This window comes from Somniosus microcephalus, chromosome 23, assembly GCF_052327205.1.
Source record: "Somniosus microcephalus isolate GS21.2 chromosome 23, FLI_Smic_1.0, whole genome shotgun sequence".
NCBI lineage: Eukaryota > Metazoa > Chordata > Chondrichthyes > Squaliformes > Somniosidae > Somniosus > Somniosus microcephalus.
Genome location: NC_141009.1, coordinates 47,791,625 through 47,815,918, shown reverse-complemented (window position 1 = coordinate 47,815,918; position 24,294 = coordinate 47,791,625). Strand labels below are relative to the sequence as shown.

The 24,294-nt window shown below is 45.0% G+C and overlaps 1 protein-coding gene across 1 annotated transcript in view; it reads left to right on the top strand.

Annotated features, from left to right (window-relative positions):
- The window catches only part of brinp1 (bone morphogenetic protein/retinoic acid inducible neural-specific 1), a 465,818-nt gene that overhangs the window by 293,051 nt on the left and 148,473 nt on the right, over window positions 1-24,294 (top strand). The window contains exon 3 of the mRNA XM_085965843.1: window positions 22,987-23,177. Within this exon, the coding sequence (XP_085821969.1) occupies window positions 22,987-23,177 (191 nt within the window). The remainder of the gene's footprint in view (window positions 1-22,986; window positions 23,178-24,294) is intronic.

Here is a 24,294-nt window from a genome sequence, read left to right as displayed (position 1 = left end):
ATAGGCACCATTAATGGAAAGTCGATCTCAGGAGCGAGATGGAATGAAGAACGGAGTCGCGGCCCGCCACTGTGACCGCCCGCACCCGACCCGCCCAGGTACAAAATATTACAGCCATGTCACAGTACCATTGCAGGTGGTGAATTTATCCCATATAAGTGATTGAGGAAGTGGATGGCCCCGATTTCCTAGCCGCAGTCGGGCGGCTTTTCATGCAACCGGGGGCCAAAAATCGGTGAAAAAGCGGTTCAGGACCCCCCCCCGTCTGATTCCCCGCCCCGTCCGACTTTCGGACCGCCGTTTCCCCGCACCCCGCTTCAGTCCCGGCCGCCACTGGCGGGACTGGTCGTCGGCACACTAATTACCAATAATTACCTCATTGAGGTAGATTTTCCGGGGCTGTTTCGACTTTGGGGCTTTCCCCACATGAAACCCGCCTGCAGGGAACCCCGCTGCTGAGAGCTGGGGTGAAGCTTGCCGGCTTGCTAGCTGTCAGCTGCAGGTCAATGGAGAAGCTGCGATTTAAAGGGACAGCACTTGTATGTTGAAGGACCTTGTTGCTGAAGGCTTGGGGCTACTTCTTCAAGGCTTAGGCACAGCTGTGGAAGGTTGGAGCCTCACACACTTCTCCAATGTGATCTCCTGGGAAGCCCCTCTCGCCACCCTCACTCAGCGCTTCCTCAGCGGAGGCATCTACGAGAAGCATGGGACGCCTATTTTCCCTTCCCTTCTTGCCATTAGAGGATCTCCAGCAGCAGAGGCGGCAGCAGCAGAACCAGGAACAGCATGATGAGCACCAGGAGCACCAGGCTGCTGCTCACTCACCTGAAGCTGCACAGGCCAGAAGGGGCCAGCGCTTGGAAGTGGCTTGAGAGCACCTTGCTGCGCTTTAGGGGGGCATGGGGACCCGTTTCTGCACTGGCAGTCCTACTCAGAAGGACTTCCATGAAGATCTGGTTTCTCTGTTCAACTGATGGCCAACGCTCCTCAAGAGATGTCATTCTCTTATGAGCACTCACCATGTTTTCCGTACCTTGGCGAGTTATCTCCTCCATGGAGGTTGCCAACCTTTCCATGGTGATGCGTTCATGCGCCAATGACTCCACAAAGGCTCTGCTCATGGTCGCTATGGACTCCTCCATTCACTCCGCACTCGCAGCGACCCTGGAGACAAAACCTGCCAGAGACTCCTGCATCTGTGCATGGAGATCCATCACCTCTTCTCTTGCAGATGGACCCAGAGGCAGAGGGTCAAAATGCAGCGCAGCTGAGCTGAGCTGGCAGAGTCCTGCGCCCTCCGACGAGGACTCTCCGCTGCTGTCCCTGTCTCCAGAATCTGCTGAGGCTCACTTGTGAGCTGTGAAACACCAGGTGACAACACTACTCTATGTCCCGAAGGTCCCCCCGAGGTGTGAGTGTCTGCGTTGTTGCTGGGTGCGCTTATTTCTGCTGACGCTGCGCCCTCAGAGGTTGGAGCTTCCTCTGAGGAGTCTGGCTGCACAGCCTCTTCCTCCTCCACAGTGAGGACGGGGGCTCTGGATGGTACTGTAGGGGAGTTAAGGAAGGAGTTAGAGATGTAATGCCAAGGTTCTTCTGGTGAAGCCTCATTGAATTTGAAGGGAGCTCGGGGTCTGGCACTGGCCACAGCTGCTGCAGGCTCCTCTACCATCCTGTATGGTTCGTTTGGATGCCTTCAGAGGATGCAGTGCTTGCTGTGGACCTTGAAAACACCACGAATGATGACATCATACTGTGGGGATTTCTGACTCGAATTGGACAATTAGCAAGGCTTCCCACATGCTGGGAATTAATTGGCCAATTGAGGGGAAATTGCGTGCAGCTGGCTGACACTTTTTTACGTGTGTCAGAAACCCCACATTCGGGGAAACCTGACCATTTCCCACACAAGCCGAAAATCGGGGCCGTCTTTTGTACCCTTATCCTTGACCTCTGCCTTTTGTCCCACGGTCCAAGGAAGCACAGAGTCTGAGAACTTGAAGGCCCTCATAAAATAAGAAGACATTTGATAACACACAGCATCCTTAGCTCTTAGCTGTTCAAGGAAAACAGATAACTTTACTTGAGAACTTTGTGAGGTAAAAATGATTCTGACAGGGGTTGGAATAATGCTCAGTGTGGGAGCACTGTTCTGCTCTGCAGAACCGTTTAGAAATCTGCTTGTTTTTTTAATTTGTCTCTGAAAAGTGAAGCAAGGTCAGGGTATAACAGAGTTATTGTGAATTGGCCTATTTAACATTCATCCATTGGCGTCTGTTAGATGGGTCATACTGCAATAGTAAATCTAATACCAACCGTGGGGAGGGAAATTGCAGTTCTAAAGTGGGCGCTGGCAGGGAGATATCCTATTCAACAATGGTACCGGTGATGACGCACCTTCCTTGATGGGTAGCAGTGGAAAGATGCCCTCTTTGAAGGGGGCACTGGCAATAAGCTGCAGTCTTTAAAGAGTATACTGGTTGCATGCCTCGCTCTTTAAAAGATGTGCCTCTGATGAAAATTCTAGTTGAAAGGTTTCTAGTTCCTTTAATTTATTTAATACACGTTTTTTTTCAATTGTCCAATCTGGATTTTTTTGAACAACTTCAGAACCACAGATACATTTCTTTTCATTTCACAAACAATTATGGCAGTAAATGTAAAATTGGAGAAATATAAATGGAGCAGAATTTCCTGGAATAGTCTTGTTATGATTCCCACAATAACTGAATTATTAACCATTTTGTCAGCTGTATTTTCCAATGTGCGGCTGACTGATGCCTGTATAACTAATGTTTAGGTATCTTGAGTAATGCTCTCCCTACTGGGGGTGTACTTTCATCAGTCAACCAGACATATGTTTCCTCTGAATTGGCGAATATGGTCTGTAGAAATGGAGAGAATCAGATTATTGCCAAGCTATTGGATGAGTCACAGCAATGTGAGTGAGACATGACCAGTGTGAAAATCTGCTAAAATGTTGAAAGTCAACCATTAATGCTGTGATTATTTGCTTAGTCAGTGAGTGGAGAATGGAAAGGTGACTCAAACTATGATTGATGTGTCATCTTGCTGCATTGTGAGCTTTTGGTGCTCAGAAAAGGCTGTCAGACCGTTATGCATTGATAACCGAGACAGAATCATATTTTAATTACACACGCATTTTTGTTTGTCTTGAACCAATTGTTTTAGTGGTACCCTCCTCGTAGATGGGCTCAGTTGGTAGCACACTCTCTCCTCCAAGTCACAAGTTCCTCTGGGATTTAGTCCATTATCTAAGCTGAAACTTCCGTGCAACGCTGAGGGAGTGCTGTATTATCAGAAATGCATCCTTCCGGAGACGACACTAAATCAAGGACCCAGTTTGATCTGGTGGCAAAATATCCAGTTGCGCTATTCAAAGAAGAGCACGGAGTTCTCCCACTGTCCTAGCCAACATTCCTCCCTCAGTCAACATCAAGAACAGCTTAATAGTCATTTGCTGATGTTGGGTCCTTGCAGTGTGTAAATATGTTTCTGTGCTTGCCTTCATAACAATAGTGTCTGTTCTTCCAAAGTAATTAGTTGAGAAGCACTTCGGGAGTGTCCTGAGGATGTGAGACGATGCCACCCAGTGAGTTCACCATTGATTGCATTGGTTGGAGGGATATAAGGGAGGAAGAACCTATGAGAGAGGAACAGTTGGTTGATGAGTCATCCCACACCAGTCTTGTACCTTGTAGTGGAAGATCAAGAACAGTTTTGGCACAGCTTTGGAACAAAAAGAAAAAATGGAAGAGACAAGGACTAAGAAGTGATGCACAATATTGTATTACTTTTCCCAAGGCAAAGCAATTAGAATATTTCTCAGAAGTGTGATCGGAAATAGATTCAAATGAAAAGGAAATGAATCAAGGACGGTTTGTTGACTTAAAATGATATTCAACTGATACATTTTCAGTATCGCAGACATTATTGCATCTTCACAGATGCTGATTAACAGTGATCATGAGCAAGTCATGGCCTATTTGCTCCAACTGCACAATTATTGCAGATGCACCACCTCCGTGTTGGAATATATAGCAAATCTTTTTTTAAGTTGTCATTTGCCTTGGTGAACATCATTCGATATTAACTTAACTTGCGCAGGACATTATACTGACATGACTCATGGTTCATCCTTGCAAATGAACAGATTTGTCAAACACATGTAATCAGCTTACTTTGAGCACAGCCTCGCTGCAACAAAAATGATGCACGGCCATTCTGGCTGCTCAGCCTCCCTGGTGATCAAGACAGGACTCCTCTATGAGAAGCTTTGGAGATATTGGATTTGGTATTAGTGGAAATTGTCTGATTAAAATCTCCCTTCCCTTGTGCCAGAGTAATTGCTAGTGCATTCATCAGTCTGCAACTCAACTCAGCGCAAAATTTGAACTGGTTCAGGAATCTGATGTAAAGTTTAAAAAAAAGTAGGAAGATTGCATTCAACCGAGATCAATGTGGTTCAGATTGGTTTGAATCCCCAAACAAGCTTATACTTTGACACAATACTGGGACTCAGAGCTGTTGTAAACAGATTGAAAAGAACCGACAGCATGACACCAAGGTAAAGAACAACACTACAAAATGGATTGATCTGGTTTCTTGAAGGCCATTGCAAGGATTGAAGTGACTCCAAAACAAAACCCAGTAGGGGAACAGGCATTTTAAAATTTATCAAGGGAATCATGTGAGAGCATGAGTCTGTACAGCACCAAGCATGAGTCTGTACAGCACCAAGCATGAGTCTGTACAGCACCAAGCATGAGTCTGTGCAGCACCAAGCATGAGTCTGTACAGCACCAAGCATGAGTCTGTGCAGCACCAAGCATGAGTCTGTACAGCACCAAGCATGAGTCTGTACAGCACCAAGCATGAGTCTGTACAGCACCAGGGACAGCAACCTGGTTTCCAAACTGAACAGTAATTGGAGGTAAATGTGGAGGAACACAGCCTATATAGCATGTGCATCAGGGAGAAATGGGAAATGGAAGCATGCTTTTTATTTGGAAACCGATTGTAATACTGGATACACAACCATCTGTTTTTTGGACATGACAAATGATATTTGGAGATAAACCAATTGGTTTGGAGCGTGCAGAACTTGGATAAAATCTTGTTCAATTTGGAGGCTTTTGATTATCTGAGAGAATCCGTACACTGTCCAGGATAAGAAAGGAGTCTGCATTGTTGACCTTAACCTACAGCAATGAAAAGCACTTTTCATGTTAGCTACTGAAGGATCAGACCATAAGATGTAGACCAGTACCCACACTCAGTGATCTACTGAGCTGTTTTTGTCAGCAAGGCCCCTTATCTTGTAGTTTAGCTGATTTGAGGCTTAATTTGAAACACTTCCCTGGATGAGAATCCTTCAAAATCTGGAATTCTCTAGTTACGTTTCTCCAGAAAAGGCTTCTCCTGGCACAGCTGTTCCTCTCTCTCTCGAGGAAGGCTCCTCAGGGCTATTGGCTCCCTTGGGTGAATTTTGTATGGGCTGTGGGACACTCAGGTGAGGTTCTTCTGGGCTTTGGGCTCCCTTGAGTGAGATTCATCAGGGCCCTGGCCTTTGTCGAGTGAGGTGCCTTCAGGACCTCACCTCCTTTGGTTGAGACCTTTCTGGCCTTTGGCCCCTCTGCGGTAAAGTTCCTCTGGGCTTTGTCCCCTCACCGGTGAGATTTTAGAGCACAAACTTAGAGTAGTAACAAATAGTTTGAAAGATAAAACTATTGACAAAATGTAAAAACTGAATGGTTTCCAACGCGTGCTTTTTAGCTATGACTGCTTCTGTTTTTGTAACCGTCACCTAGTTGCTTACCCATCTCATGGCCATTGGACTAGCCTGTCAGGAGTTTCTCCTCTGTTAAGACTATTGTGCCCCCTTTCCAGCCATTGTCCGTCCATTCATCACATTTAATTCTATTGCTTGTATATCTTGCAGCCTGACCGTCCGACTGCTGAAATTACTCTGCATGTCCAAAGAAAGTCTTGCAAAGACTTATATTTATATAGTGCCTTTCATGAATTCCAGAAACTACCAAAATACACTTTACAGTCAATTAATACTTTATTGAAGAGCAGTCACAGCTGTAACATAGGAAACGTGGCTGCCAATTTGCCACAAACAGCAGTGCGGTAACAATCAGAGAATCTGTTTTAGTGGTATTGGCTGAGGGATAACTATTGGCCAGGACACCTGGAGAACTCCCCTGCGCTTTAAAAAATATTACCATGGGATCTTTTATGTCCATCTGAGAGGGCCTTGGTTAAACATCTTATCCGAAAGATGGCACTTCTGACAGTGCAGCACTCACAGAATCACAGAAACCCCACAGTGCAGATAGAGGCCATTTCGGCCCATCGAGCCTGCACCGACACTTATCCCACCCGATCCCCGTAACCCCACGTATTTAATCCCCCTAACACTAAGGGTCAATTTTTATCATAGCCAATCAACCTAACCCGCACATCTTTGGACTGTGGGAGGAAACCGGAGCACCCGGAGGAAACCCACGCAAACACGGGGAGAATGTGCAAACTCCACACAGACAGTCACCCAAGGCCGGATTCGAACCCGGAGTCCCTGGCGCTGTGAGGCAACAGTGCTAACCACTATGCCACCGTGCTGCACTGGAGTGTCAGCCTAGATTGTGTGCTCAAGTCTCTGGAGTGGAGCATGTAACCACAACCTTCTGACTCAGCGGTGAGACTGCTACCACTGAGCCACGACTGACACCATGTCCAGTTTGCTTCCATTTTGTCTGCAATGCTGGTCCACACCTGTGCAGCTCACTTCTCCAGTCTGTTGTCAGCTACTCCCTTTAGCCATTTGACCAATCTGCAGCTCAACCGCTGCCTGGGTGTTCACCTTGTTAATCATCAGCCTCCCCCAATTTACACTTCTCCCACTGCTAACCTTGTCAGTCCATATACTTCAATATCCATCTGTTGTGCTTACAGATTTAATTATAGAGATGAGATGTAAGAATCTCATTATTTCTGTTATTTCCACTCTAATACCAGCAACCTGCATTTATGTAGCGCATGAAATATAGAAAAAACATCCACTCTATCATTCTGCAGTTTGCATTTGATACAAGAACGAGCAGCATCATTTGTGTGTGCACTGAGTAGTGCTGCATGTGGATTATTACACATATAAAAGCAATCCTGTACTAAATAAACACTTCAAACAAGCAAAGCGTTTGTATACTATATTCAATGAGGGGCCCCATTATTTTTAATTTTATATGCATTACAGCTGGTTCTGTTGTTTTGTGTTACACAAATATTAACAGTTATATACGGTATACTTAAATATTACATTCCTTCCATGTCATTGATATTATTTGAATTCCACATTACAGCTCCCTCATATCCTGGGAATAAAATCCTTGCTGAGCTTTTTAATCCTATCCTCAAAATTATTTTAGTCACAGTCAATGGGGAGACGGGAACAGAGAGAGTATGTATGTATACATATTCAAGTACATGTATGTGTGTATGTATATAACTAGATATATATACATATTTTATGTACAAGTAATATACATGCATGTAAATGCACATATATATGTGTATATATTATTATATGTATATATATGAGAGAGTGAGAGAATCCACATATTGGGCTTTTTGGCCCTTCTACATAACAGTGATACTTCAGGGGCCACTTGAGCTACTGTCTCTAAACAATACATCAGGAGTGTGGTGAACAGCCAGCAGATACAAGTTACATTGCTGATTCTGTGCTCCAATGTTGCTGGGCAGAGTGTGAAAAATGTATGTTTCATGTTCCTAGTGAGCCAACGGGAGTGTAAGATCAAATGGACCACCTGGGGATCTGTTCAACTTGACGTAGAACTGTACTGTCGTTCTACCACAGTGGATGCAAACTCTGAACAGTGTGACACTGCCTCCTGGAGGTGATCTCACACCTCTTTGCAACATCAACCTGTTAGGCTACTGATTTTTGCGATGATATCTGTTTGAAACTACTGCATACCAGTACAAAAAACAGAAACTACCAAAAGCTCAAAAGAACCAGACTGCCAACATGCACAGATAACACGTTTGAACAGAGCTTCACTTCAGTCTGCATTTGAGGTGTTACACAGCAGATTACAGTAACTGTGATGTTGGTAAAATAGCTAAAAGGACTTGGTGGTGGGGGTGGGGGGGAGAAATTTAGCCTAACCCGCCCAATGGGAACGAGGATGTTTTGGGTCGGATGCCCTTTTTACAAACCGCCCTGTTTAATGGAGTGTAAAATTAGTGTGATCCAAACCCACCCTATTCCTGCCAGGTGGGTGAGGTTAAAATTACCCCCTTTCATTTGAATAATTTTATCTACAGGACAAAGAAAGCAATAAGAATTTGATTGAAAGCTTCAATATCCTTTTGCAATAATCTAACAGTCAATGTATAGGTCACTTTCATAAACCTCAAATGAACCAAGCATTGCATTGGGGCTGATTGAGAAGCAAAGATAGTGTATCAGTGATTAATGGCAATAAAATGTAATTGCCCTTAAAAAGTGACTGGGATGAAGTAATTACAACAGGTCAAATGGGGACAATGCAATTTTTCATATTGATTTCAGCAAGTGCCTCAAAAGCAATGTACAAATAAAAAAGATTACTGCATCCTGAAGATTAACATTGCTCGGAAAGAAGAGCTTTAACGCACATTGACATTGGGATGCAATAGGATGAATGGACAATTTTGGGTACACCCTGTGTTCCCCATTTGTATCAAAGCAGAATGAACCTGATCAAATGAAGACATGTGATATGATACTTTGCAGAATTTTCATGAATAGTTTTAAACTAATGGGCCGTATTTTCCGATCGGAGGCTTCCCGTGCACGGAGGTTTCCGATCTGGAAAAAATCTATGGACTTACCTGAGGGCTCCCGAGGTGCATACACTTCTGATCCTGGGCCTCTCCAACTCAAAATGTGCAGGGCCCATGTATCCCAGAGGCGCATACGGTTCGCAAGCGTCCCTAGGATCATGTGGGCCATGGGGAGCCAATCAAAGAAGGGAATTTCCCTTCATACACTTGACAGATAGACCTGTCAAATATATGAATGGAGATCACCCCAAAAACACTGTAAAACATTGAATAATATTTTTTTAATCACATTTTTAAAATGAGTTGAAATTACAATTACATTTTTTGAAAAAAATAATTAAAGTTTTTCATGGGGCTAATAATAAACTTACCTTTTAAAAATATATATTTTTAAATGATAAATTAGTGAATAATTAAAAAAAAAACTTTTTAAAACTCTTATGCTGGTAAAAGCAGGCCTTACTCCTGCTTTTACCAGGCGTAAGATTTCTAAGGGTTTTCTGCGGGCGGAGGTTCTCCAGAAAGTGGAACTCTCCCCCCACAGAGGCCCTTCTCCAGGGCAGGCGTCCGATCTGTCAAGAGCATTCTTGACAGAGCGGAAATGCTGGTTTTCAGCGCATGCGCTTGGCATGCTTGACACCGGCATTTCCGATGTCCTTACGGGTGGATACACAGCGCGTACACACCCGTAAGAATCGGAATATACGGCCCATTATTTTTTTTATTCATGCTCAAAGCACAATGGGGGTGATTTTCATTCAGAAGTCGGGAAGGAGGCGGGACTACAACTTTAGGGGTTGTAGTCCCGCCTCCATCGAGATGCGGCCAATCCACGAGATTAAGGGCCACCCGGCAACAGGTGACGTCACAGACTGAAATTTCATCAAGATGTTTTGACAGATGAAATATCAGTGTTTCACAGCTGTTTGAAGCTGTCAAACACTGACAGTCTTACTTCTAACCTGAGTCCTTCTACACAGACTCAGTTAGAAATCTCACCGGCACAGAAAGCTGCAGGCTGTCACTTTTGACAGTTCGCAGCCATTCTGCTTTCTGTGCCGGCTGAATGATGGACTCCCGAAACCTAGAGGAAGGAAGGCTGTAAAGGTAAGTACAGGTAATTTAAACTTCTTTACACATTTTGACACACCAAACACACTTACCTTTGCACTCATGCACCCATCACTCACCTGAACACTGACACCTCGACCCCTCAAGTCCTTCAACCTGACGGCCCGACTCCTCTAACTTGGCGTGGTTTGGAGCCGTCGGGAATCCCACACTTCAAGCTTTAAAATAGGGATTAGGCTAAAAACTGCCTGTTAACTACCTGTTAACAGGCAGTTAATTGGCACTAATCCCTTCCCGCCTCGGGTAGGCGGGTCCCAGTGCGGGGCGGGTACCCGCCTCCTTCAAAACTTACATGGAGGCGGGTTGGGGGCGGGATGGTGTCGGGACCCCTGAATTCGGGACTTTAACCCCCCGCACGCCTCCAATCCCGACTCCACAGGTCAATGAAAATCGACCCCAATGAGTTAACACACTGTCCTTTCACCATTGGGGCACGGGTTTAAATACAGTGCATGTCAGTGGAATGAAACGTGTCCACTCTGCTGGCGGTGAGAGTCCAAAGTGAATTGAAGTCTCGTTCCAGTTCTTTGCAGCCTCAAATCTACAGCATAAAACGAACCCAACGATTTGACAGTGAATTGGTAATCTCACTCTGAGACATCACTGAAAGGACTGCTAATGGCAATGTGCAGTTGGGGAATGTTATGCGACGTTCAGCATCAGCCTTTATTGAAGCATTGTGGCATTTGTGTTTAATTTCTCAATTACCTATTCTGTGTATGGTTAACACACTAGTCTCTGCATTGTCTTCTGTAATATGAGAGCCCAGCTCTGAGCCTATGTATTGGAGAGAAATCTCTCCTCCTGATTAAGGAGTGCTGAATTCCATGTACCATTAAGGGACTTTATACACACAATTGCTGCACAGTTTTACATCATTAAATATGACAAAGAATCTTAATCATTTGTGCTCTCCTCCCCTACACCAGACTCTCTCTCTCTCTCTTTCTCTTACACACACACTCTCTCTCACACACACACTCCCACCCCACCCCACCCCCACACACACACACACACTCTTACTCACCCTCATTCACCCATGCAGGTGAAATTTGTTGAGTCTGAGTGTTCCAGATATGCTTAATATAAATCACTGGACACAGACAACAAGAATAACAAAAACAGGTCTTTACTAATCGAAGGTCAGGGCTGAACTGCTTAGCAAATTACTACACAGAGTTTATATACCGGTGTGGTCACCACCGGTACTACAATATACAGTAGCCAAGAGAAAGTAGTCCATCTCTTAAGGTAGTCTCTTAAGGTGGTACAGGTTACATACACAACAATTCCTCCCTTTTTAGCTTAACAGTATACATCCCAATTTAAACATAACATGGATAACATATATACAACTTCATGCAAATCTGTTCAAAGATTCAGTCTCTGAGGAGGCGGATAACATATATACAACTTCATGCAAATCTGTTCAAAGATTCAGCCTCTGAGGAGGCCTCCTGATCCGAGATGGATAACGCCTTTCAGGGGTCTCCGGTTCTCGTTGCTGGGGTGACTCATCTAGTTGATCTCTTATGGATTGGACATCATCAGATACATTGGCGTCTGAGGTAGATGCTTCAGGTTCACTAACTTCTTCCACTGGTGCCTCTGTCGTAGTCATGGGTTCGACCCTTGTTCTCGATTCTACAAGTTGGTCAGCATGACGTCGTATTACTTTTTCACCAATATCTACCGTGTACATCAGGGGTCCTTGTCTGGCACGAATTTTTCCAGATTGCCATTTCTCATTTTTATAGTCCCGGGCTAACACTGGTTGTCCTATTTCGAAACTCCGAGTGGTCTTGTTATTTATATGCTGGAACTGTTTGTTTTCTACTTCCCTCCGCACATTTGGTTTTAACAAGTCCAACCTGGACCGCAACCTCCTGTTATAGAACCTCATGGCAGGGCTTTGATTTGTCACTGCATGAGTGGCGTTTCGATATGCCATTAGGAAATTGTCCACCTTGTGTTGTAGTGGAATCTGGTCTTCGCTCATGGCCTTTATCGCCTTTTTGAACGTTTGTACAAATCTCTCGGCCAACCCATTTGTAGCCGGATGATATGGGGCAGAGGTATAATGTTTCACCCCATTCTTCTTCATGAATTTCTGGAATTCATCTGACACGAACTGCGGTCTTGCGAATATCGTTCTTAGCACTGCGATCGTCTTTTCCGAGGTAGTGGTCGCCATCTTAATCACTTCTGGCCATTTAGAATGTGCGTCTACCGCAATTAAAAACATGGGCCTAGAAGTTCAGTTAAGGCCCGCCAGCAGGCTAACGCCCAAAAGTTAGCGCTGCGCGCGGAGCCACTTGCGCCCGCCGGAAATTCGGTTTCAGCGCCCCAACTCGAAGGCGGCCGCTATTCAAGGGTTTCGGCGCCCCCGCTTGGGGCGCTGAAACTGAATATCAGCGCTCCTGGCGTCGCTGCGCCAGCCGCTGCGGAGCGGCAGGCTGCGGTACTGCAGGCCTCCTCCTTCTCTTAAGGGGGAGGTGCCTGCAACAGCCGGAGCCCCGATCGCGAGTGCCGGCAAAAGAGCCCGGCACAACGGAGAAGTGCCGGGCTCGCGGAAAGCAGCCGGCAATGCCGCGGGGGGGGAGGTGGAGGAGGCCGGGGAAGGAGGTGCGGGCAGGCGGCCGCCGAAAAAGCGGCCGGCCGCACCTTCCCCTTTAAAGCGTCCCAGTAGCGCAGCAGTACGGCCCCGTTTTTCCAGCGCTGTTTGCGGCCGCTGCAGAAGAGGCGGCCGCAACTAAATATGGGGTTTGGCCCGGAAGCGGGGCGGAACCGGGGCACTGCGCACACCGATGACGTCATCGGTGTCGGCGCAGCGCTACCGGCTACCGCCGCCATTAACGCAGCGCTGAATATCAGCGCACCCTCTTACACTGGCGCAGAAACCCTATTTGGGCGGTAACTGGGCGCAAAGCCCACTGAATTTCTAGGCCATGGAGTCCATGAATGGACCTGTGAAGTCAATATGTACACGTTGCCATGGGGTTGAAGGCCATTCCCATGGATGCAGCGGTGCAATTGGAGGTGCATTTTGAACTTTTTGGCACCCTGAGCAGCTTTTCGTCAGATCCTCTATTTGTTGGTCGATGCCTGGCCACCACACATAAGCCCTAGCAAGGCTTTTCATCTTGACTCCCCCCAGATGACCTTCATGCAGTTCCTTTAGAACTCTCTCCCTTAATTTAGGAGGAATAATCACCCGTGATCCATACATCAATGTTCCTTGACAGACGGACAGCTGTTCTCGTCTGGCTGAGAATGCCGGTAACAGTGGTTCACCATGAGCTGGCCATCCTTTCACTGTCAATTCGTAGACCCGAGACAGTGTCGGGTCGTTCCTGGTTTCTCTTTCAATACTTGCATTGGTGACTGGTAAACATTCGATGATGGTCGAGTGAAATAACTCAACAGGGTCAACTGTCGGTGCCTCTTCCGCTGTAGGTAGTGGCAGGCGCGACAGCCCATCAGCATTACCATGTTGCTTTGTACCTTTGAATTCGATCTGATATTGATGTGCCCCTAGGAAAAGGGACCATCTCTGGAGCCTCTGCGCTGTCATCACCGAAACACCCTGCTTAGGGTTAAAAATGGAAACCAACGGCTGGTGGTCTGTCAGCAGCATAAACTTTTGCCCTTGCAGGTAATGATTAAATTTTCCTACTCCCCACACAAGGCTGAGAGCCTCCCTATCTATCTGAGCATAGTTGCGCTCAGCGGAGGTCAATGATCTGGATGCGAATGCGACTGGTCTTTCTGAGCCATTTGGCAACTTATGTGAGAGCACTGCCCCAATACCATATGGAGAAGCATCACAAGCTAACCGAATAGGCAGCGTAGGGTTAAAGTGAGCCAACACTTCCTTAGAGGTGATCAATGCCTTGCCTTTGTGAAAGGCCCGCTTACAGTCCTCGCTCCACTTCCATGGCACTCCCTTCTGCAAAAGAGCGTTCAGCGGGTGTAGCACCGTGGATAAATTTGGCAGAAACTTATGGTAATAGTTAATCAACCCTAGGAACGACCTCAACTGGGATACATTCTCCGGAGCGGGAGCCTTCACAACAGCTTCGATCTTGTCGGGTGACTTGTGAAGCCCCTCCTGGTCAATGACGTGACCACAGTACGAGATTTGCTTCTGAAAGAACTCACATTTCTGGTGATTAACTTGAAGTCCATATTCTTTCAATCTGTTGAGCACCTGTTCCAAATTTGCAAGGTGTTCCTCATCATCATTTCCTGTAATCAGAATGTCGTCCAGGTAACATTGTGTGCCTGGAATTCCCTGTAATACCTGCTCCATGGCCCTTTGCCAAATCGCTGGAGCCGATGCCACTCCAAAAACCAGTCTATTATACCGATATAAGCCCTTATGTGTGTTGATCGTGAGATACTGGCGTGACGCTTTGTCAACTTCCATCTGTAAATACGCCTGCGCCAGGTCTATCTTGGTGAAGTGTTTCCCGCCAGCCAACGAAGCGAAGATATCCTCAATCCGTGGAAGCGGATATTGCACCGTGTGAAGCACCGGATTAACAGTGATCTTGAAATCGCCACAGATGCGAACCTTCCCCGGTTCCCCCGGTTTGTTACTCGATGAACGCTTCATGACGGGAACAATGGGCGTGGCCCATTCACTCCAGTCCACCTTTGACAGTACTCCGGAACGTTCTAGTCCTTCCAGCTCAGCTTCCACAGCAGGTCGTATCGCATAAGGTACCGGTCTGGCTTTGAAAAATTTCGGGTTTGCATGTTCTTCAACTTTGATGTTTGCCGTAATTCCTTTCAGTGTTCCCAGTCCCTGCTGGAACACCTCTTTAGCATCGTCCAATATTCTGGACAGTCATTTAGGTTTGACATCTTCCTTTTTGCCGGAATCTACAGTTAGTGCTTTTAAGGAATGCCAGTCCATATTTATTCTCCTGATCCATTCCCGTCCCAGTAATGGTGGACCTCCCTCAGGTAACACATACAAGTCCATTCCTCGGCTTTCTTTATCCTTGTGGATCACCTTTACCTTTATCTTTCCAATGGGGTATACTCTTTGCCCCGTGTATGTTTTCAAAACAATCTCCGAATCCCTTAAGGGAATGTGTGGAAATAACCTTTTGTAATCTTGCTTATTCATGACCGTCAATGCCGATCCAGTGTCCAATTCCATCTTCACTTGGACTCCTGCTATCTGAAGTGTGACCCAGATAGTTTGGTGGTCTACTGTGTTACCCACATTATGTATTCTTAGACAACCCAGTTCCTTACTGCTGGAGTCTGAATCCGTCTTCTGTTCATCCGAACTGTTCTCTGTCACCTTGTGTACCTTTTTGCACTTTTCCTGCGGTGACTTTTTGCTGCTGGTCTTCTTACCTGACCGGCATACTTTAGCTATGTGACCGAGCTTGCCACATTTTCTGCATTCCTGATTTTTGAACCAGCACTGGTTCTGATCGTGCGTTGTCCTTCCGCAACGATAACACTTTACTGCACCCAATGCCATTTGATTGGTGCTGAGTTCCGATGACCTTAGTTGCATTTCCGCGGTGCCTCTTGCTGCGGCCTCGTGCGATGCTGCAATGGTGACAGCTTTCTCAAGCGTAAGGTCCTTTTCTTCCAGCAGACGCTTTTGTGTTCCTTCTTTTAATAATCCACACACGAATTTATCTCTCAGAGCATCTGCTAGTCCTGTACCAAACTGACAGTACTTTGATAGCTTACGCAGTTCAATTAAGAATTCAGCGTTGCTTTCCTCTTTCAGCTGCGTTCTGCTGTAAAATTTAAATCGTTCCGCTATCATCAGCGGCGTGGGGTTTAAATGTTCTTGCAGGATCGTAACAATTTTCGCGAAAGTCTGATCCGCCGGTTTATCTGGTGTTATCAGATGCTTCAATAACCCGTACGTCTTCGCCCCCATTGAGTTTAATAATGTTATTGCTTTCTTATCATCTGGTACCTCATTTGCTGTACAATAAACTCCAATGCGTTCTACATACGTGGTCCAATCTTCAACATCACTATCAAAAGCAATGATGTTACCGTGTTTAGGCATCCTTGAATTTTTTTTATTTTTTTTTATTTTCCCAAGATGGTGGCTTCCCGCGCTTGGCGGCTTTTCCCGCACTTGTCTTCTTCCCCCGCCGACTACAATGGCGGCTTCCCGCGCTTGGCAGCTTTTCCCGCGCTTGTCTTCTTCCCCCGCTGGCTACAATGGCTCTGACCACGCTATTGCCGTTCTCGCCTCCCAGCGGTTCTTACTTTCCCCCGATGCTGCTTCTGCTCCCCCCGCGGCTCTCGTGGCCTTAACGCTGCCCTTGTCGCTGCGCCTCTCGGCCCCGATTGCAGCCCGGTCCTTTTCACCGGCCGTGGTCGAGTTCTCCGCCCTTTTTCCTCCAGTTTCCCTCCCCTTCTCCACTGACGACGCGGCCGACTTTCTGCCCGTGTCGCTAGATCGGCTTACCCACCACCGTGGTAGAAGGATGATCACTGCCTGTCGCTGATGGAGGACTTCGTGGTCAGTAATTTCCCCGGGTTCTCGATGCCTCCCGTGCGAATGCAGTGCTCAGCAGGATGATGAGGGCGGATGCCTCTTCTCGACGCCCGTTCTGGGGACGAAGCTGCCTTGGATGCAAACTGCCGCAGGGTAAGATCGGACTCGTCGCCACTGTTGAGTCTGAGTGTTCCAGATATGCTTAATATAAATCACTGGACACAGACAACAAGAATAACTAAAACAGGTCTTTACTAATCGAAGGTCAGGGCTGAACTGCTTAGCAAATTACTACACAGAGTTTATATACCAGTGTGGTCACCACCGGTACTACAATATACAGTAGCCAAGAGAAAGTAGTCCATCTCTTAAGGTAGTCTCTTAAGGTGGTACAGGTTACATACACAACAAAATTAATCTACTGTCAATTATAAACAACTTTTAAAAAAAAGGATGGTCCGCAGATAAGGTTGCTGAGTCCCAGAGGTGAAAGGGCAGCATTCTAATCATCAGAGACAACCATGCCTCCTTTTCCTCAGCCGCATTTTTTAATGCATATATAAAGTTGGCAGTATGATGACCATCTGTCATCAGTCACATTATGGTGCATCTCTCGTTTACAAATTTGGTTTAAAAAAATGCTGTTGTTTTCATGCTCACCCATCAGCCCAGTCCTTGCTGACCTACAGATGGAGTTAAGGTGCAGATCAGCCATGATCTCATTGAATGGCGGAACAGGTTTGAGGGGCTGAATGGCCTACTCCTGTTCCTATGTTCCTAAAGGTTAGTACATAAATTTGTTAATATTGGCAAGAGATTCGAACAATACTTTTTCACAAAACCCTCCCTTCGCTCCAAATTGTGAAAAACTGATGCACGTTCAAATATTGTACTAAAGACCACGTTCAAATATTGTACTAAAAAGCATATCAAAATCAGGCTTTGTCGATTGGGCTTATATTCGCTAGAGTTTAGAAGAATGAGAGGGGATCTCATTGAAACTTATAAAATTCTAACAGGACTGGACAGACTGGATGCAGGAAGGATGTTCCCGATGGCCGGGGAGTCCAGAACCAGGGGTCACAGTCTAAGGATAAGGGGTAAGCCATTTAGGACAGAGATGAGGAGGAATTTCTTCACCCGGAGAGTGGTGAACCTGTGGAATTCTCTACCACAGAAGGCAGTGGAGGCCAATTCGTTAAATATATTCAAGAAGGAGTTGGGTATATTTCTTAAGGCCAAAGGGATCAAGGGATATGGGGAGAAGGCAGGGACAGGGTACTGAAATTGGAATGAGATTCCATGATCTCATTGAATGGCGGAGCAGGCTCGAAGGGCCGAATGGCCTACTCCTGCTCCTATCTTCTATGTTTCTATGTTTTTACTGTGAAATTTTGAGTGCTATTTCAGTCTCACCCTGATTGGGGAAGCAAACACTATTTTTATTTTTCCCTTTCCCGTTTCATTCTTGTCTTTTCCTGAATGCAGTGACTTGTGCTGAGATACAGGCACGGCCTATCCCCAGCACTTCAACCACAGAGCTGTTCATCATGTTTGAGGTTAGACGGTGAGCGTTGGCAGGCTATTTGACAGTGGGGGCATCACAGCTGATCCAGATCCCACACTCATCTGACCTCCACTCAGCGCAGGGGGGCCACTGGCCACTGTGGAAATAGTTGGCTGACCCCTCTCCTGAGCTCATGGGCACTGAGGTTATCCTGGAGGAGATCAGTTAGAACAGCACCAGGAATTAAACATGTCACCTTCCTGGTTACTACAGCATAGTATCAGGTCAATTGCCTGCTGATCTGACAGGAGCTTCGAAAGTTTTCATTTCCCCCTCCCCCCCCCCCCCCCCCCCACCAAGGCATTTTCTATTTTTCCATCTTTTATATCAGCGAAAACCTCCTTCCAGCGCTATGATTCAGTCATGCGGTAGCTTGTATTTTGGACTGAGACAGCACTGTGACTGTACTCAGTGGCAGAAGGAGACGGTGTCAGGTTCCGTTGTCATGGTAATGGGAGTGCAATTTTGGTGTGAAGTATTGATCATAGTGCTTATGGAATCATAGAATCTAACAGCACAGAAGGAGACCATTCAGCCTGTCTTGCCTATGCCAGCTCTTTGAAAGAGCTGTCCAATTTAGTCAGTCCCACATGCCAGTTTTTTCCCAAAAGCCCTGCAAATTAGTTCTCTTCAAGTACATGTCCAATCGCCTTTTGAAAGTTGCTATAGAATCTGATTCCACCACACTTTCAGGTAGTGCGTTCCAGATCTTAACAACTCTCTGTGTGAAAAAATTTCTCCTCATTTCCCCTCTAGTTCTTTAGCCAATTATTTTCAATCTATGACCTTTGGTTACCGACCCACTTGCCAGAGGAAACAGTATCTCCCTACTTGTTCTATCAAAACTTCTCATAATTTTGAATACTTCTATTAGGTCTCCCCTGAACCTTCTCTGCTTTAAGGAGAACAATCCCAGCTTCTCCAATCTCTCCACATAACTGAAGTCCCTCATCCCTGGTATCATCCTGGTAAACCTCCTCTGTACCCTCTCCAAGACCTTGACGTCCTTCCTAAATGGTAAAGGTTTAGCATGACTTCCTCGTTTTTCTATCCAATGTGGTACTGTAGCATTGTGGTTATGTTGCTGGACTTGTAATTCAGAAGCCCTGGACTAATGATCTGAGTGACATGAGTTCAGAATCCCACCATGGCAGCTGTGGAATTTAAATTCAGTTAATTAATTAAATCTGGAATAAAAAGCTAGTGTCAGTAATGGTGACCATGAAACTATTGGATTGTTGTAAAAACCCATCTGGTTTACTAATGTCCTTTAGGGAAGGAAATCTGCCATCCTTACCTGGTCTGGCGTATATGTGACTCCAGACTCACTGCAATGTGGTTGACTCTTAACTGCCCTCTGTGTTTCAAGAAGGTGGCTCACCACCACCTTCTCAAAGGCAATTAGGGATGGGCAATAAATCCATGTCCCATGAACAAATATTTAAAAAATTAATTGCCCCTATTTACAAAGCCAGTTATCCCATACACTTTCTTAACTGCCTTATCAACTTCCCACTTTTAAAGATTTGTGAATATGCACCCCAACTCCCTCTGCTCTTGCACCCTCTTCAAAACAGTACCATTTCGATTATGCTGCCTCTCCATATTGTTTCTCCCAAAATGTATCACTTCACACTTGTCCACATTAAATTGCATCCGCCGTGTGTCTGCCCATTTCACCAGTCTGTTTATGTCCTCCTGAAGTCTGCTACTATCCTGCTTACTGTTTACTACATTGGCAAGTTTTGCATCATCCATTAATTTCTAAATTGTATTCCCTGTACCCAAGTCCAGGTCATTTATATATAACAAGAAAAGCAATGGGGGATCCCACTACATACCTCTCTCCCGTCAGAAAACATCCGTTCTTCACTACTCTCTGCCTCCTATCCCTTACATACCCACATTTTCACTCCCTTTATTACCATATACAAATATTTTGGCTGGTTTTGTACCTGACATTTGTCATAAACATCTTTTCTGTTTTATTTTAATCTCTATTTCTTCTGTTTTCCGAATAGCGTGGCACTTCATCAAATGTCTTTTGAAAGTTCATATTTACAACATCTACTGCACTGCCATAATTAATCTTCTCTGTTACTTCATCAAAGAACTCAATCAGGTGAGTCAGACACGATTTGCATTTAACAAATCTGTGCTGGCTGTCCCATGTTATTAACCCATGCTTCTCCAAGTGGGAATCAACTTTGTCCTCGACAGTGGTCTCTAGTAGTTTCCACACGACTGACGTTAGACTGATTGGTGTGTAATTATCAGGTTTATGCCTCTCCACTTTTTTGAACAAGGGTGTAACATTTGCAATGCTCCAGTCCTCTGGCACTGCTCCCATATCCAAGGAGGATTGAAAGATTGTGGTCAGAGCTTCTTTTATCTCCACCCTAGCTTCTCTCAGCAACCTAGGATGCATCCCATCTGCACCGGGTGACTTGTTAACTTTGAGTGATGCCGACCTATTTAGCACCTCCTTTCTATCTATTTTTATCTTATTTAATATCTCTACACCCACCTCCTCCACTGCAACATTAACTTCACCTTCCTTTGATGCACAGTGCTCACTCATTACCTCAGTCATGCACTCTGCCTTCATCAGAAGATTTCCTTTTTTGTCGGCCCCACTATTCCTTTAACTATCCTTTTACTTTTTATATGTTTATAAAAGATTTTTAGGTTCCCTTTTATGTTACCCACTAATCTTTTCTCATACTCTATCAATGCCCTTATATCCTTTTTCAATTACCCTCTTCGCTCCCTGTATTCTGGCTGGTTTTCTATTGTATTTTGTACCTGACTTTTTTCTGTTTTATTTTAACCTCGATTTCTTTAGTCATCCATGGAGCTCTAGCTTTGGATGCCCCACCTTTCCTGCTTATGAGAATATACTTGGTTTACACCCGAACTGTCTCCGCCTTGAAGGCCTGCCATTGCTCATTCACTGTTTTCCTGGCTAATCCTTGTTTCCAGTCCACCTGTGCTAGCTCCCTCCTCAAATTGATTTGTCTTTGTCCCTTTATAACCACTTTAAACCTAATTATATTATGATCACTATTACCCAGATAATGGATAATAGATTTTCCCCATGCAGTCTCCTCTGTATATCATAATAAATAAAGGCCCGTAATTTCCGATAGAACGCCTCCTATCAGGAAAGAATCTACGCTCTTAACTGAGGGCTCCCGAGGTCCGGACATTTCCGATCCTGGGCCTCTCCACAGTCGAAATGCGCAGGGCCCATGTATCCCAGGGGCGCAGGCGGTTCGCAAGCGTCCTTGGGATCACGTGGGCCAGGTGAGCCAATGAAAGAAGGGAATCCCCCTTCATACTTTTGACAGATAGACCTGGGGATCACTGAAAAAAGACACTGAAACATTAAATAATTTTTTTTTAAATCACGTTTTTAAAATGAGTTAAAATTACATTGAATTAAATATATTAAACAAAAATTTAATTTTTTGCAAAAAGAATTTTGAAAAAAAGTTTTTTACGGGGCTAAAAATAAACTTACCTTTTTTAAAAGTATTTTTTAAATTATAAATGAGTGAAATTTTTTTTTTTAACTTTATTTAAACTTTTATGCTGGTAAAATCAGGCCTTACACCTGCTTTTACCAGGCGTAAGATTTTTAAGTGATTTCAGCGAGCGGAGGTTTTCCAGAAAGCGGAACTCTCCCCCCGCAGAGGCCCTTCTCCAGGGCAGGTGTCCAATCTGTCAAGAGGATTCTTGATTTATCGGAAATGCTGGTTTTCAGCGCATGCACTTCGCATGCCTGAAACCGGCATTTCCGATGTCCCTACGGGTGTGTACACACCTCGTACACACCCGTAGGCATTGGAAAATACGGGCCAATGTTCTCTTATGTGTATCATTTTATCTATATGTATGGTATAGTTTGTGCAGTATACATTCTTGTGTTCTGTGACTATAAAGTGAGTCATAAGATAATAGATAGCTTTAGTTATTGCAGCTTAATTATCTGTTCTGCCCTTTCCCTTCATTATTCCACCTTTTCTACATTCAACATGCTTACCTCATAGCAATTAAAATAAATTACAAATCTGCCAGAAAAAGCCACTTCCAAATCTCCCCTAATATAATACTTTTTATCAGCTGACCAAAGGATCCTACGGCCATCTTCACATTAAGTTCCCAGTGGACACAGGCTCACAGTACAAAACAGCTAACTGCTAACTTCTTGTCGAGCACCCAACCCCTGCCAAGGTTGTCTTTGAGGGTGAGTCTCAGGAACGCTGTATTAGAGCAATGGGACCTGTGGGTGTAACTGTGATTCCACAATGGGGTAGATTTTGATTTTGTGCAATAGTGTAAAACAGGTGCTAGTGAATCAGAAGTCAGTGGAAATAAAAATCATGACTGATAGCGAATCGGCAGCCCGTTTTACATCAACTGTTTTACACTATCGTACAAAAACAAAATGTACCCAGTGAGTCCCCAATTTCGTAATTCTTATATAGGTCCAACTTTGATGTTAAATGCTCTTATTTCAATATGGTCCCAACACTCGCTGTATGGAAGCTGGAAAAGAAAAGGAAAAGTAACTGCAATGGCTCCTTGCTCCATTCACATCCCACAGCCAGGCAGGCCATCAATATGGGTTGAAGACCACAGATGTAGAAGAGGTGGACCGTAAATGACCATGGGCTATATTACAAATATCATTGTGGTAGAGGATGGGGAAGGGAGGGTATGTGAGTTGGAACCTGAAAGATTGGATAGAGCAGTCTTCAATATGAGGGGTTGGGGCAGTATGAGGCATAATATAGATCTTACCCAAATGTTTGCTTCAAGTACGCTACCCAGACCTTTCACCTCTTCAGTTTTGGTCATTCTGCCCTTACACACATTATTTGCTTGGATTTTTTTGACTATTCTGATTTTGTCATTGCAGAGAATTTGCACGTTGGAAGGTGAGAAATACTGCAGTTGAAAGGAGGGACTTAATCCGGAACCCTATCCCACTAATGCCAGAATTCCAGAGAAGCATTCGTTTGCTTGGAAGGAGGCCCTCAACCCAGCAGGTGATTGACACCATCATCCGAAAATACGGAACGCATGTCCTGTCATCTGCAATACTTGGAGGTAAGCTTCCACAGTTACCTACAGCTCCAGCTGTTTAGTGATGGAGAACACTGTCACTTTGGAGACCATGTTAGATTGAGGGTGCTGCACTGAATGGGGCTAAGCATGGAACCTATAAGCTTGAACTCGTGAGTTGGGTCTGTGAATTGCAACCCTCCAAGTCACACACCATCGTGACTTGGTCATACACTGGCATTCCTTCATCGTTGCTGGGTCAAAATCCAGGAACTTCCTGCCTAACAACACTATGGCAGTACCTTCACCTCACGGACTGCAGCAGTTGAAGAAGGCTGCCCACCACCACCTTCTCACTAGATTTTCTACATGGGTAATTGCTTCTACAGGGTTGATGGGCCTTTTTGGTGTATTACATTTATTCTGTCCTTGTGGGTTGGTGTCTCATACCAGCATAACAGTTTTATAAATACATCCAGTATTTCTAATAACGTATTCAGGGTACAGTATATGTTCTTATCCAAGTTCAAAATAAAATCATTTAATTTGGGAGGGAAATTCCCAGCGAGAGGGAGTGGATGGAAATCAATCAAGGAGAAACATTGAGAGAGGGACGGGAGAGAAAAGCTAGGAAGAGTTCTTCCAAGTGAGAAATGTAGCCAGAGAGACTCCTCGGAGATAAATGCAAAGTAAAGCAGCCAGAGAGATCTCGGGCATGCAGGAGTGCGGTAGCCAGAGAGACATTTGCTTTATTTTCCTTTTTTTTTAAAAAAACAGTGCAGGCAATACACTGTACAGCTGGAGTTTTGGCAAGTCTGTTATTAGGTTCATTTTAGGACAGCCCTTCAATCACTATTAAAAAAAGACAATTTCTCTCTATCGCTTGACAGAAACGCTTTATTGAAGAAACAGCATCAGTGGTAGTCGATGAATAATGAAAGCGCAGTGTTAGTCGAGTAGAAAAGATGAGCTGACGGGAGCATGTCACCCCTTCAATGTGTATAGAAAGAAAAAAGTAAAAACAAGAAAGTAAAACTCTGACGTAAAGTTCATTGGGCTTCAAGAACAGCTTCAACGAAGCTGGAAGATCTCTGTAGAGCTCTTGAATTTAACGTTGTCTACAGTTTAAACAGACTGGCAGTGTAGCTGTCTTCTTCCTCAC